The following is a 16,903-nucleotide window of genomic DNA, read 5'->3' as shown; positions in this document are numbered from 1 at the left end:
CAAATTCCAAAAATTTGTTATCAAGTAACAATAGGAACCAGTCAGTTGGCTTGTTTTCTCCTGGTATCGGCACTAGAATTTTGTTTTCTTTGCTAAATGGTATGTTCTTCAAGCCGAATGTTTGATTTGACCAGGTTGGTTTGAGTTCCGATTCGTCCTCCGTTTCCGAACTTTCCGTTTCAGAATCAGCAGTTTCGTCACTCGTAAACTCGTCATCGCTGCCGGACAAATCAACACGACAATGAGCCATCACAGTCTCACGATAAAAACAATTTAAATATAATTCAATGTTATAACATATAGGCCCACTATTGCCACAATTGTAAAAAATCACCAAAAGATGTAAGCGACGAACGACGAGCGAAAATATATCACGCCACTACTACTCAAGGTGCATACGACATATGATGTGTCTTTGTCAAGAGCTGAGCTCACACTTACTTCTTAGAAATGGCATGGCAACGCGGGCCGGATCTGGGTCACGCGTACTGGCGGGAAGCGCGCTAGGAGCCGGATCCGTTGCCTCAGCATTGAACATGTTAAAGAGGAAGGTTTGCGCATTATTTGCAACATCAAGATATATATTTCAAACAATTTTGACAGAAGTCTTCTTTTTAAATTTATTTTTCATTTTTAAATTCAAAGTTTGAGGTGTTTTTGTGTAAAAAAAATTGCCTAGTAAGTAAATACTTCTGGAGTATACAATTAAAAATATCATGAACTAACATCACACATTATTTCAGGCTTTCCAAGTCTGTATCTGTGTCCTGAACACTGAAGAACATTTGAATTGAACACTACGTAGAGATTCAACAATTTTTAGGTCCGTAGCCTTTAGTCATGGCAAACTTCCTTTTAAGTCCTTTTGGTCTGTGATAGTGCTCTAATTGTCCCCAACACTTCTCATGGATTCCCACATTGCACCATGGGCACCAGTGTGATGATCTTTCCCTCTTTTTTGTGGACCACATACCGCACACTTTCGCTCTTGACGTGCAGGCAGTTTCGCATAGTAATGGCTACTGTCTCCAGGCGGTCCAGGTGATGGCTTCAGAGGAATATTTGGCCTAGCTGGGGTTGGTTTCTTTGCCAGTGTCTCCACTACTTCAATAATGTAGTCATGACGATTCATTTGGAGACAGATGTCAGTGTTGTCATAGTAGGCCATGTAAGAAATTAGCATTGTCGTGTCAAGCAAATTTTGAAGATGATTTTTCTCCAGTATCTCCTTGTAGCATTTTTTGCAGCAACATGATGCACCTTCTGGTCCTTCAGGTCTACTCCACCCATGTGTTTATTGTAGTGTTTGGCAATATGCAATGGTTTGGATACCTCCTTACCATTTTTTGCCTTCACCAACACAGTTTCACAGCATGACATGCAGTGGAAAGGCTATATATGGTCTTTCTGGATTTCTTCTCTTTGAATCCACAAACTAGCACCTCCCGCTTTCTATAATAGAGGACATCACCAGCTTACAGTTTTGTTTTCATGAGCTCTTTAGGAAGGCCCTTAGAATTTGCTCGGACTGTTCCCGTGAGCATGACCCCTTTCTGATGGCGAACATCTGCCAACTGACACTTTGTATAGAAATTGTCAGTAAACAACTGGTACCCCTTATTATATAGGTTGCATTTACCAACAATTTCAGTAACTACTTTCTGTGCCATGCCATCTGGGTCACCTGAGGCAAAAAAGTACTTGCCATTGTACAGCTCAGTATGCAACACATATCCAATTTTGCTTTCACTCAGTTCAAACTTTTTGATGCCAAATCCAACATTTTTCTTGTTTGGCATGTACTGTATGAAAGCAACTTATTTTTCATTCCAATCAAGGATTCATCTAGTGAGACTTCCTGTGCAGGAATATACAATTTCTTCCACAAAGAATTTAGGAAGTCTAGCAATGGTCTCATCTTGTGCCAAGAATCATACGCAGGAACTGCTGTGGCATTTGAATTCAAATGTACCACTCAATTAATTGGAAGTCATTCCTGGACATCTACAGATCTGAACATTTTCAGTCTGCTGTGAGGATGTGTCTCCAGATAATCCAAATGCTGTTCTGTTTGTTTCACTAGCTATCATCCCCCACAATTCTTCAGAAAAAAAGAGATCAAATTAAGACATGGCATTTGAATTTCTGGGGATGTTAGCTTGGAAGCCAGTTTTTCTTGGTATGAAATCGATACCATTTTTTACAGGCTCTGGTCCAATAATTTTCTGTCATGAGACATCTGAATGACTGATTATATCACTGATGGGATAAACTGGACTATAATTAATAATACGATTGAGGCGTACCTGCAGTGGTATATCATCATCTTCATCATCAGGGTGTTTAAATGTTTGGACATCCCTAAATCCATTTCCTTGGGCATCCCTAGAATCATGTATGCTGTTATGATCTTCTTCAGAATCACTGCCATTAATTTTACCATCTTGCACATCACTAAAATCACACTCATCTTCCAATGAACTACTTATTCTTTCAAGATCTCCTGTAATGTTTTCAGTTTGGTCAACCATATCCGATTACAATGACCACATGGCCCATGCATCAACGAGTAAATAAAACGGAAATACATATCCTATTAGAGTACCAACTTAACTAAACGCAGTCACGAAACTTCCTTGTCACCGTCTACTTCCAAGAATTGTGAAAAGATGTCTCTACAGTGGAACCTCGATTATCCGTTCCCAGAAAGTATGTTTTCCCAGATTATTCGTTCAAATTATGTTGTTCTGCGAGCATCCTAATTAAATCATGTTGTAAAAATCCCCCATTATCCATTCCTCGAAGAAACGATTTCCCGGATCAACCGTCCAGAAATTTCAGTCCCATCAACGCTAAATCCTTGAGCAAGCGTTTTTCAAGAAACTGTATCTCACGAAAGGACTTCTATGGCACACTTAACACCCTGTCATTGCGATAATCATAGCAAGTACTGTACTGGAAAACCGATCGGCGATGAATTTGCATAAGGGACCATCTTAGCATCGCATTCGGGAAATACTCGGAAATCATAAAACAGAGAGTGGTCATGACAATTGGAAGGAAACAGAGCGCATTTCGACAGCTCTACTTGAAGACGGAATGAGTTTCGTCAAATTTTCTTACTTGTAAAACGTCCACATATGTCCAGGGTTAGATGTTTATATTTTTTTTATTTTTTCAATTGTACAGTAGAATTCCATTAGTCCGGCATCCAATAGTCCGGAACGCCCGATGGTCCGGCACCATTCCAGGATTTTTAAAACGTTATTATCTCTCAATAATGATCTCTCGTGAACAATTTGATGCATTATTTGTCGAAACCAACTGAAGTGTATTTTTTATTATTTCAAAGTTAATAGTGCAAATAAATCTGATACAATCCATTTGTTTTGCATTCACTTACTTAAATATTTCTACAGTATCTCTGGAAATATTCAGCCTAGAAGGCTGTGTGCTATACTGAGTACTGGAATGCCAACCATATGATAAAAAAACACAGATTTCAAAAATTGAATGTATGGGCCATGTTAAAAAACAGATGGGAACATGTTTTCCAAAATTGAAGCGGACAGAAGGAAAAGAGAAGTTGTAGATTGAAAGACTCTAAATGTTAAAGGAAGACTTACAGATAAAAACATCAAAGAACTCCGGCATTATTATGGAATGGCAATAAGAAACAACACATTTGAAAAGAGGAGTGTGTTTTTAAACTAATGATTCTGCTGATCAACATTGTACTGCAAAACGCCGTGTTACAGCTGTTTTCGTTGTACGCCTTAACCTATATCGTAGTAAGATGTCCGATAGTCCGGTATTTTCGGTAATCCGGGACCAGGCTGGCCCCAAACGTGCCGGACTATTGGACTTCTACTGTATCGCCGAAGAGGTTTTCAACACTTCCCTCAGGGCACTGTATAGTCACTGGGCTTTTAGGTAGGATTCAAAACTGCTCCCTAACACAAACGGAATCTAGTTTATCGTATACGATTATGTTATCGAGACCAGAACAGATGTTGCACCTTACATACGTAAAGCCATGGGAGGTCTTGGGATTGCCTGTTACTGTTTTGGTCCTAATATAACAGAGAATTTTACATTTTTGTGTTAAAATGTCATAAAAACCGCAGTCGTATTATTTACGAACGTTTCGTTTAAAAAGTTTGTATCATTTCCCAGTCGTACTGACTTGTGCAGTGAGTTTAAACCTAGGAACTTCATTTTTTGTCCGTATTGAACTGAGAAATGGATGATAGGAAAACTTAAAACGGTCCACCTTTTCAATGCAAAATGTTATAGTTTATTTATAACATGTATTTGCTCTTGGAACTAGTTTCAACGCTGTTCTGCGTCATCATCAGCCAAAATGTGGGAAATAGGCCAGCATGTAGGCATTTATATTACACAAGGTGTTACATTAAACAATACACATCTTACAAGGAGATAAAAACAGGGACGAATATAGAAACAAATGAATCGTTGAGAAAGCAAAAGTTATACATATTAAAAATAACCTTAACCACACATCTTGCAGTGCGAAAGTGTTCTTCTTGAATGATTCCTGAATATAAAACACACGCGCACACATTTCTGAAGAGCCAGCAGGCAGGACAAAGTAAAGTGAAACCTTAAGAGTTCTTCTGAGAAGAGTTCATCATTTTTTGTTCCGACTAACTAATGAAGTCTCCCTTGAGTTCCTGATAAACATACACAACAGGAAATTCTCCACAATAGCTATAGAGACCAACGGTAAAATTTCATTTTAAATATTGTGCAGAGACGTGAAAGCATGATCTTGAACATGATATAACTCCTTCATATAACCCAATTTTTACACAAGGTGTTGCATTAAATAATACACATCTTACGAGGAGATAAAAACAGGGACGAATGTAGAGACACATGCATCATTGAGAAAGCAAAAGTTATACATACAATAAAAAATAAGCTTAACCACACAACTTGCAGTGCGAAAATATTTGCCTTGAATGATTCCTGAATACAAAATGCACGCGCACACACTTCTAAAGAGCCAGCAGGCAGGAAAAAGTAAGGTGAAACCTTAAGAGTTCTTCTGAGAAGAGTTCATCATTCTTTCTATGTTCCGACTAACTAAAGGAGTCTCCCCTGAGTTCCTGATAAACATACACAACAGGAAATTAAACAATACACATCTTACAAGGAGGTGAAAACAGGGAAAGTTATACATATTAAAAATAACCTTAACCACACATTTTGTAGTGCGAAAATATTCGTCTTGAATGATTCCTGAATACAAAACACACACGCATACATTTCTGAAGAGCCAGCAGGCAGGAAAAAGTAAAGTGAAACCTTAAGAGTTCTTCTGAGAAGAGTTCATCATTTTTTCTATGTTCCGACTAACTAATGAAGTCTCCCTTGAGTTCCTGATAAACATACACAGCAGGAAATTCTCCTTCACTCTCAACAATAGCTATAAAGACCAACGGTAAATTTCATTTTAAATATTGTACAGAGACGTGAAAGCATGATCTTGAACATGATACAACTCCTTCATTTAACCCAATTTTTTTTTTTTACACAAGGTGTTACATTAAACAATACACAGCTTACGAGGAGATAAAAACAGGGATGAATGTAGAAACAAATGTATCGTTGAGAAAGCAAAAGTTATACATATTAAAAATAAGCTTAACCACACAACTTGCAGTGCGAAAATATTTGCCTTGAATGATTCCTGAATACAAAACGCACGCGCACACATTTCTAAAGAGCCAGCAGGCGGGACAAAAGTAAGGTGAAACCTTAAGAGTTCTTCTGAGAAGAGTTCATCATTCTTTCTATGTTCCGACTAAATAATGAAGTCTCCCTTGAGTTCCTGATAAACATACATAACAGGAAATTCTCCTTAACTCTCAACAATAGCTATAAAAGACCAACGGTAAATTGTATTTTAAATACTGTGCAGGGATGTGGAAGCATGATCTTGAACATGATATAACGTCTTCAATTTAACCACCTTTGAAAGTCTCTCTCTATATTACATAGCTTCATTAACACACCATTCTGTAGATGCACAAAATAATTTTGTAATCTTCACAGGTCCGGTATTCAGCTCGACAAGTGAGCGCGCTTTCCAGTTGAACTCAAGGTCACGTATGACCATAATTTCTGAAGTTTTCATATTATCTTTTTCTCTTTCAAATTTGATTGTGATTAGTGACGGGCAGAATTGAATATCATGTATTCGCGAACTTTTGAGAATCGATACTTGCATTCGGAAACATATTCTCGAGTCCAACATAACCTGTAAATGTTGATGTAGGCCTAATTTACGCAGTACAATATTTCCAGAAACTGACTCCGAACAGTACACCGGTAATCAAATTACAATGGAAGATTAAGAAAAGAAGGGATTTTGCCATCATGTTGGGCACTTTTGTATCTAATGTGCTTTATGTAATTAGATTGGAGAATTAAAAACTACTCGTGGTCGATTGTTGTTTGGCTTGGTGTTATTCGATTTTTCGAAGAGTTCGTCGGATCCACGCTGAACTGAAAGAAGTTTTCATGGAAAAATTGACAAAATTTCTCCGGTAAATCTGAATATAAAGTATCGAGGTTTTTAACTCTTGTTCCGGTAATTAATGTTTGAAGCCCCCCGCGGTCTAACTTGCCTGCCTCTCGCCCGGATGGCCCGAGTTGGATTCCCAGCCAGGTCAGGCATATTTACCTGGATATAAGTGCTGGTTCCGGGTCCACTCAGCCTATGTGATTACCTTTAATTGAGGAGCTATTTAATGATGAGACGGCGACCCCGGTCTAAAGGGCCAGGAATAACGGCCGAGAGAATTCATCACACTGACCATGCATCGCCTCGTAATCTGCAGGCCTTCGGGCTGACCAGCAGTCGCTTGGCAGGCAAAGGCCCACTGGGGCTATAGTTTGGTTTGGTTTAGGAGTGTTTGTAAAATTATACTTAATACATATTTCATTTTTTAATGTTTAACCAAATTGTTGATGGTTTTCATTCATTCCCAGATTTTCCGTTTTCCCGTGTTGTACGTTTTTTTTCTTGGTCCCTCCAAAAACGGAGAATCGAGGTTCTACTGGATGTGTCTGAAAACACACACATAGTCTATTTTTTCGGCCCTGACTCTACAAAGCAGACGAAAGAGTCGAAAAAATCGACTCTTGGCCCTTGTAGGGTTAAAGGATAAAGTCTTCAGGTTGAATTGTATCTTGAACACCAAGTTGTGGTCTATGTGGTCACACATTAAAATTGAAATCTTGTGAGGACAACCTTAAAATTACTTATGTGGATGATGAAGTCTAAGCTTAATTAAGTCTTGAACACGACGCTTACTGTCTTGAAATATTGAAAATTGTGCTGTCGAGAAATTGAGGGAATCTGTAAATCATGCAGCAATATTCCTACCTTCAATAAATGGTCAGGCATTTTGGAAATGAATCGTAAAAGATCCCTTTCTGTTTATCTCAAGTTTACCTGTATTTTTTTTCGTTGATCGGACTGGACTCTGATTTCCATCAAAACTGCCTAATTCCTCTGGGAATCAACTCAATGAAAAGAAACCTTCCTTTACCCTAACATTTTGTTTCTTGATTCAGGCATTTTTATGTTAGTAAGTAGGCCTCAAACTGGCTATCCCATAAGTTCCCATCTTAATTAATCTATAAGCTCTGCTTTTATGGAGATGGAATGCAGTCATTATTTATGAGCGTTTCATGTCCGTATTGATAGATTACACATATATGGAAAAGAAAGGATTCAACCTGATCAATACAATTTATTATACTAGTAGTTCTACAGTACTGGTTTTGGCCTATTTAGCCATTATCAGCTGGCTAATGTTGATGTTTTGCATAAGTTACATTACAATATCCGAAGGAGGTTCACATCTTTGATTGGCATATCCGGATATGTCTAATGGGACATATAAGTTATGATTTATCGTTAGTGTTGTGGTGCATAAATATGAATTACCTTGAGGTTTGAATTGTGATTGTAAAGAACTTAACCTAAACTTAAGAGCTAATCGGGTTGTACAAACACATAAAACACATTAAAACGTATTAAAAACATATGTAAAGCATTGATTAATGTTTATGTCCTGCATATATCTTCTTCTTGGTAAAATATTGTGACTGTGAAATATATTAGTTGATGCTAGAGTTTGTGAATGATGATATGATATAATGGAGTCTAACACTTGGTGTGTTTAATTATACGTATCTTGCGTGTGTTTTCTTCTTGTAGTTGTTGTACTGTTAATCGTAGATTTGCGTCGGTTGATACCATGTTTGTAAGCAGTGATGAGTTTCTATGATGTATTGTATTTAGTTTTGTCGTTAAAAGGTCCACTTTAGCTTTGTTATATCTGCCTCTGTGGATCAGTAGTAGTGTCGGCCTCCAGACCCCAAGATAGCGGGTTCAAACCCGGCAGAGATGGTTGGATTTTTGAAGGGCGGAAAAAAGTCCATTCGACACTCCATGTCGTACAATGTCGGCATGTAAAAATCTGTGGTGGCACATTTGGTGTTTACCCGACAAAATTAATTAAATCTCAGCCATAGACGCCCAAGAGAGTTTCGGTTTACTTGGTCTGCCGTATAGTGGGCCTAGAGTAAAACAGTACGTCGAAATTGACGAGCAGACAGCAAGATGGCGTCAAATTGAAATGTCTCCACACGGTAGCTGAGGCCATATGATTGTTGTTGTTGTTGTTGTTGTTGTTGTTGTTGTTGTTATTATTATTATTATTATTATTATTATTATTATTATTATTATTATTATTATTATTATTATTATTATTATTATTATTATTATTAGCTTCGTGTTAGGTAAAATCTTGTTCATTTGAGTTAGATGCATAAGATGAAGACGTAGTCTTGTTTGGTTAAAATTTTTGACGGCAGTGGTGGTTCCTTTCTTGTCTATATTGTTTCTGGTATTATGGTTATCTGTAAAAGATAAATATGTATGAGTGGTGGATTGTCGACTGAAGGAATGCCTGAAGACGTGTGTGAATAGAAAGTGTAGTTACTGTTGTGGTTGGGTAGCGCTCTGTCTCGGACCTCGTTGCTTACTGCTGTGGGTTCGTCTTGGGCGTATGCTGGCTGTGAGGAGGGGTGTGGACGGAAGGGTTGTTGGTTGTTGTGGGGGCAGAGGCGAGGTTGGGCGTGTCACCTGGTGGTTTTGTGGCATGTGTTGTGTTCTGCTTATTGAGGTAGTCATTTTATAGGGCGGGAATGATTTTGTTGAAGATAATATTGGTCTTTTCTGTAATATCATTTATATTGAAATTGGGATTAGCGTATTGATCCAGAGAAATGTAAAATTCTTCTGTTATTTTGAGCAGGGGGCCTTTGGGATTTATGTTTAATTTTTTCATATTGTTTTCGATGTTCGTACAACTGTTTATATTCTTCAATGTGTTGGCCTATTGCAGAGAAATGGTTATGCTTTATTGCGTTTAGATGTTCGTTATACCGGATTATAAAATTTCTGCCTGTACATCCAAATTTAACTTGTTTCGCAATCATTGCACTTGATGCAGTAAACTCCTGATTGGTTGTATTTGTTGTTAACAGTTCTAACATTGTGTATGATATTGGAGCTATTGTGCGTGGTTTTGAATGCTATTCTTAGGTTGTACTTTTGAAAAACATTAGTTTCGGGGTATGTGTGTGCCTTGTTGAAAGTGAAAGATATGTAATCTTTCTTGGGTTTGTCTATTTTTGTTAATTTGGTTTTGGGTTGATTTTCAATTTTGTGTATAATTTTATTGACCCTTTCTTTACTGTACCCATTGTGTTTGGCTATGCCGTTGATGAGTTGTATTGCATTGTTTAAGTCTTCTTTTGTTAATGGTATATTGAGGGCTCTGTGTATCATGCTAAAATAAGCTGCTCTTTTATGTGCGTTGGGATGGATGGAATCAGTTTTTATGGTGTTTGAAATGTGTGTGGGTTTTCTGTAGATTTTGTAGGATAGGTGGTTTTCATTTCTGGTTATTGTTAGGTCCAAGTAGTTTAAGGAGCGGTTGTTTTCAATTTCTTTGAATTTTATATGGGAGTCCAGAGTATTAAGTTTGTCTAAAATGATATTTACATCAGTGAATCTGTTATCGATGATGACGAAAATATCGTCAACAAACCAACACCAGAAGAATATGTTATCTATTTTATTGATTGATGTGTGTTCTAAGTGGTCTATGTAAATTTCCGCTAATATGCCTGAAGCTGGGGAACCCATAGGTAGGCCCTGCTGTTGGTAGATGGTATCGTGAAATTTAAAATAATTATTACTGATGGTAAATTGGAGTAGTTTCACAAATTCTTCTGTTTCTAGAATGCTCAACTTGCTGTAGTTCTTTAAGTTAGATTATATTATTTCTGTAGTTTAATGGGTATATTTGGATACATATTTGTTATACCAAATGAAGCGAGGAAGTGGTGTAGTTCAGTCTTTAATGCTTTCGTTCTATTCCAAAAATCTATAGAGTTACTTATTGTTTTATTTGCTAAAAAAGAGTAATGCTTCATAAGGAATTTATGAATGAATTGTGAAAGCTTGTAAGTTGGGCTGTTTCTATCATTTAATAGGTCTTATTGGGATATTTTCTTTATGAATTTTAGGATAGGCTTTAGTGGTCGGAAGTTGGGGGTTCATTGTTATAAGCTTTGAAGATTCTGTTTCAGTAAGAAGAAAGTGTGTATTCTTGAGTATGGTTTTGGGGTTTTTTGTATATTATTCTTTGTGTCTTTGCGTTTAGTTGAGAAGGTGTTGTCTTGGAAGCATTTTTTAGTTTTTGTTATGTGATCATTCTTATTGATGATAGCCGTGGTGTTGCCTTTATTGGCTTTCGTGATAAGTGAATTATTGTTTTATCTTGCTATGTGTGATTTGTTGATGTTGTTTGGTTTATTATTGTAGATTTTGTTAATGTATTGTGGGATCCTTTTATTAATTTCACGTCTGACTTCTCGTAATTCATACGGAATTTTTAGTATAGCATTTTCTGTTTCAGTTATAGTTATTATGATATTTTGAAAAGTTGATGTACCCAATTGTGTTTGGGTCACATGCTCAGTATAAAAATTTCCATTTATTCAAATGTGGTTTGCGTTTAGTTCTTCACAGGTGGGTGGAAAGCGTGTCCAGTGGCTTTGTGAGGATGGGTTGCGGGTTTTTTATGCGGGATTTCGGTTGGTGGTCTCATTTTGAATGGTTGCTTTAGTGTTTCCAGTTTCTTGCTTAGTGTGTTCTGTTTTTTCTCCTTCAGATCATTAGCTAGCTGATGATGGCCAAATAGGCCGAAACTGGTACTGTAGAACTACTGGTGTAATAAATTGTATTGATCAGGTGGAATCCTTTCTTTTCCATATGTATGGAATACAGTCACCGATTAGAATCTGATATAAACCAGTAGCATAAGTGGTGGTGGTGATTATTGTTTTAAGTGGAAGTACAACCAGGCATCCATCCTCTTTATAACACTAATCAGAGAGAGAAAATGGAAGGGATCTGACACTTTGAAAAATGAAGGTATCAGCCAAAGAAAGACAAGGGCCATGAAGGGCATGAAAATGAAAGACTCCCTAGGCCTTGAGTGCTCTAATACTGTCTGGGTAGGAAAAGAACAACAGTTGACCAATGGAGGTCAGACAGGATAGATGAAAGTTAGGAGCTTGGCCTAAATAAGTGGAAACAACGTGAGAACTCAGCTAAGAGCCTCAAGGTCGCCAACCCTCTGTCCGAAGTTCAGAACCCTTGTGCCCCTTATAGTCGCATCTTATGACAGGCAGGGAATACAGTGGGTGTTATTCTACTGCCTCCCACGCACCAGTAGCATAAAATTTTGTTGTTACTAATACAGTGGACGCCACTTACTATTATCACTTTGGGGCGCAGATAATTTGATAACAGTAGCCGAAAAATAAAAATTCATAGGTAGCCTACTGTATTTATTCATAACCTACATTCACTACAATGAAAGAGATACCGATACACACTACTGCAATACAGTTAACTGTTTTCAGCTACACTAGAGTCCTGTTAATCCGAATCCCGTTAATCCGAAAGTCCGGTTAATCTGAACTGAAATTTTTTTTTTTTTTTTTAAGTTCTCCTTATTGAAATGAAAGAACATATTATAGAATGAAGATTTACTTGCATTTAATTAGTCACATTTTACTAGAATAACTTTATGTAAACAGAACTATTAAATATACATCACAAGCAGCTCTTCGCATCCCGGGCACAATGCAAAAGTGTAACCCATTACCGCATTTCAGCAGTTTTATAAGACACGTTTTAACCTAGTTTTAGTCTTTTTCACCTCTACCGGTTCTTAACTACCCTACTGTAATTTTATACAGTACTTATTTTATTAATGTAACTGCTAAAGAATGGACATTTCTAATTACAGTATGTACTGTTCTGTATTGTAGAAACTATTTTCCTCAGACAGTTGAGGCGCTGGCCTTCTGACCCCAACTTGTCAGGTTTGATCCTGGCTCAGCTTGGTGGTATTTGAAGGTGTTCAAATTCGTCAGCCTCGTGTAAGTAGATTTACTGGCATGTAAATGAACTGCGGGAGAAAAGCCCGGTACCTAGGTTCTCAGGAAACCGTAAAAATAGTTATCGGGACGTAAAAACAATAACATTATTATTAGAAAATATTTTCCGGTTAATCCAAAAATTTCGTAATCTGAAAAGACTCCAGTCCCAATTAGTTCGAATTAATGAGACTCTACTGTATTTAGAATACCGTATTTACGCGAATAATATCAGCAAATTAAAAAAAAAAAAAGAGGTACGAAATTGGGGTGCAGGTTTTATTTGAGTCAGTGTTGGCATTTATTTTAAAATCAGCCTTCCTATAGTTAGAGTGCGGGGATTATTCACGTAAATACAGTAGTTTCTAATTGTTGTTTTCTTCTGGTTGTCTCTCAAAAGTCCATTAATGAATCTTTCATATTCATAATGTTTCTCGAAGTCCACTGACCTACGCTGAACACCTTGCTGTCGCATTTCAGCATTCGTTGGTGTTCGGGAAGTTTCAGCAACACCATCATCATCAGCATCGCGATCTTCTTCTTTACCTCTCATATCTAATTTTGCGGAAGTAACTGCCTCACGTCATCTTCTGTCTGTTTCACATCAGTAATGATGCCCTCCCTCAATGTTCATCCATTCCTGAAATTCATCTTCCGTTAAGCCTGTTGGACAAAGTTCAACATTCTCTTCTAATTGTGGTAACTCTCTGCCGGAAACAGTTCCTTATTCTATGTGCTGAGACATTATCCCATGACATGGCTAGAATATGCTGGGCATTGAGAAGGCTGGGTGTTTTGACAAGGGCATTGATGCTAGTTTTATGAGTCTTTTTTGTTTTTCAAGATGCTTGTGCGCGATAATACGCTTTCATGGTGCAAATGATTCCTTGATCACTTGGTTGAATTATTGAAGTCTTATTTGCCGGTAAGAAAACCACATTGGTGTTCTTGAACTCACAATTCACAATGTGTGCTGCACAGTTGTCAGCCAGCAAAACTATTTTACAGTCCAGCATATTATCCCACTTCGGTAGACATTCTTTGAAAATAAGGGCAGTCATCCATGCATTAGAGTTGGAATGATAGTCCGCTGGAAACTTATTGATGCCTTTAAAGCAATGTGGGTTCTTACTTTTCCCAATCACTAACAGTCTTTTCACCAGACTTACTCTCACAACATAAAACTGTTACTCTTTCCTTGGAGGTTTTACAGCCTTTAGCACTCTCATTTCTGAACAAGTAAGTGTGTTCAGGCAAGGCGCGATAATACTATGCAGTCTCATCAGCATTATACACACTCGGAAGAGAATTCAAAAGAAATTTTAGGCCACTCCTCTTCTATGCACCTTGCAGCAGCGACAGAATCAGCGTCGTTCTGCTCACCATTTGTTCGTTTGTACACTATATTTTCTCGTTTCTTCCAACGGTGAAACCGTCCTTCCGTTACCACGAAATTATCTTTTCCCAAAATTTTTTTGCTAGTTCTTCGGCCTTTTGCCGCATCAGAGGACCATCAACACGAGCATATTTCTCACGAACATTTGAGAACCAAAGTTTTAGAGCTGATTCAACTTGACCGTCTTTTCCACCATGATTTCGCTTACAGTTGAAGTTTTTGTTTTCGTTTGCTGCCTTAAGAATATTGTCTCGCTTTTTCACAGAAGAGGTTCCAAAATTCGTAACTCCACAGCAGCATTGCGCTGACTCATTTTAGGCAATTTGTCCTAACGTTCTGTCATTGAAAGTTTCTCTTTAATTGTTAAGTCTTTACGTTTGCTTTTCACACTAGCCATCACTGCATTAAAACGTTAAGAAGTTCACAGTGCGAAAGCTTTAGTAAGACTCGAGTGAGTTGTCCTTGGCTAAGCTACCATAAGGAAAGAAACAAAAGAGAAAGTGTATGCGGGAGGGTTATCACCTGCGCTGACGGTTTTTTTCCCTACACCTGCTACAAAAGATGAGACGCCAGTATCCAGTATTCGGCAGACCGTGGGTTCGAACCCCACTGTCAGCAGCCCTGAAGATGTTTTTCCGTGGTTTCCCATTTTCACACCAGGCAAATGCTGGGGCTGTACCTTAATTAAGGCTACGGCCACTTCCTTCCCACTCCTAGCCCCGTCCTGCCCCATCATCGCCATAAGACCTATCTGTGTCGGTGTGACGTAAAGCAAAAAAAAAAAAAAAAAAGAGACGTGAAAGTGTCCTTGAAGACTGGCGCAGTATAAAAACAGGTTTATGAAGGTTGGGAATGTTTTCTTTGTATGCACTCTACTCGCATACTACAGAACGAAGTCCTTGAAAACAAATGTGATAACATACACCGAATTCATGATCACGATAAACGGAAGATTTTTGATGTCTTAGTATTTGTCCGTATGGGACTTCTTAAAAGTTATTATATAATATGGTTGATAACATTATCCGCGATTATAATAAACAGCGTCCCCTGTATTTGATCCAAGAGCGGATAATGGGAAACTTATATTTGTCGCAGGATGTAAATTGTTTGTTACCTCAACCAAACAGATAACAGTATCTTGTGTAGTCTGCATCTCTAATTGAATTGACCATCACTATATACACATCATTAAAACATTAAGCCGACAATGATATAACTGTGGTCGTTCTTGAATGTTGACCGTGTCAAAGTTCTTTGTTGGAAGATGATGAGATTGCCATAGAAAATTTTTACTCAGAAACAATATATTGTATTAGCTGCTGATATAGAGTACTATGCAAGTGTCTGCCAAATTAGCAATAGGATTTCGCTTAGAACAGTTTTGAATTAAAAGCCTGAATTGTTTTCCATTAAAGTATGACATATGAGGGCTTTTTTTTTTTCCATCTGCGGTTACACAAAGCATAACTGTACACCCTACATAGAAACTATGTAAACCTGGAGCGTGTTGCCAACCTTGACGCAAATAAATCCCACACCCCAATTCCGTGCCTCATTTTTTTTTTTTAATGTACAGGGATTATTCACGTATATATGGTATTCAGTACTACAGAAACAGTTATTCAGCAGGAGACTTTTTAGCACTGAAGCCATACCTGTTAGATCTCGATAAAATTCTGTTGATTCGTTTCTGTATTCGATAGATAACATCAAGATTTTATTTGTAGCAACCCTTGAGATCAACAGCATAAGAGATGACTGAATGAAAAAATACTGTAAAAGTTTCTATATTTATCGTCAGGACTATGACCGAATTTTATAGTGTCCCAGGTCTGAAGTTTTAAGATTTTCAGTGAAGCTGCTTCATGCAACTGCAGAGAAAATATGAGTGAAACAGTTTCACGATTTAGAAGTCAGCCACTACAGGCATGAATGATTTGTTACTTCTGGAATTATAAAATCTTTCACTCTTTAATTAGTCACTGAGAAATACATCAACATACACTTTCAGAGGCGTACTGCCTACCCCAAAAATGTTTATTTTTGCTTCTTTATAAAATTCTTGTGTCTGTTTTAACTTAAGAATCTGAGAAGATTAATTTGCCATGTATACTTAATTGGTCTATCTGTTACAGAGAAGCTGTTCCTCAAAAGTTGTTGTTGGAGGAGATGGTGCAAGATCTCAAGAATCGTGTTAAACACATGGAGGATGTAGAACACCAATTGGCAGAAGCGCAAGCAGCGAGAGATCACTTGGAAGCATCTCTAATGGAATGGCAGCAAGTCGCCAGGGAACACTGTGAGGGGAGCATTATCGAACCTGGCGTTCTACGTCGCCAGCTGGGGGACCTACAACGTAATGTTCTAGTCTGCACCGATGAGCTGGCTCAAGTTCGTTCCCAGTAAGTGACATACAGGCAACTTTGTATATCTGTAATGTAACTTGAAATTTTTCAGTCTGGTCACACCAGAATTACAACACCTATAACACTATAACATACCAGATCTTGTCCGTGTGTTTTTAAATGTTACATTGCTGTGTTGACACTGAAAAGTGTGCTGTCCTTCTTAATAAAACATCTAAGTGGAAATACAGTGATGTGCACTAAGCCATTGTCTAGATACAAACCGGTCAAGTTGGCCATGCGGTTAGGGGCGCGCAGCTGTGAGCTTGCATCCGGGAGATAGTGGGTTCGAGCCCCACTGTCGGCATCCCTGAAGATGGTTTTCTGTGTGGTTTCCTATTTTTACACCAGGCAAATGCTGGGGCTGTACCTTAATTAAGGCCAGGGCCGCTTCCTTCCCACTCAGGCTGCTCAAGGTTCCTCGACCCATATTGAAGTGGGAATTAATTCTTTGGATCTAACCAAGTTCATGTTTACGTTTATTTTCCGGAACCAAACTACAGAACACACATAGTGTCAACTTCATATGACATTAAAC

The 16,903-nt window shown here is 38.0% G+C and overlaps 1 protein-coding gene across 1 annotated transcript in view; it reads left to right on the top strand.

Moving 5' to 3' along the window:
- Mad1 (Mitotic arrest-deficient 1) overlaps nt 1-16,903 on the top strand; it is a 333,861-nt gene that overhangs the window by 104,131 nt on the left and 212,827 nt on the right. Inside the window, exon 5 of the mRNA XM_067136015.2 lies at nt 16,096-16,362. Within this exon, the coding sequence (XP_066992116.1) occupies nt 16,096-16,362 (267 nt within the window). The remainder of the gene's footprint in view (nt 1-16,095; nt 16,363-16,903) is intronic.

Source organism: Anabrus simplex, chromosome 1 (assembly GCF_040414725.1).
Source record: "Anabrus simplex isolate iqAnaSimp1 chromosome 1, ASM4041472v1, whole genome shotgun sequence".
NCBI classification, from domain to species: domain Eukaryota; kingdom Metazoa; phylum Arthropoda; class Insecta; order Orthoptera; family Tettigoniidae; genus Anabrus; species Anabrus simplex.
The sequence above is the reverse complement of the archived record's forward strand: the minus strand, read 5'-3'. Positions and strand labels throughout refer to the sequence as shown.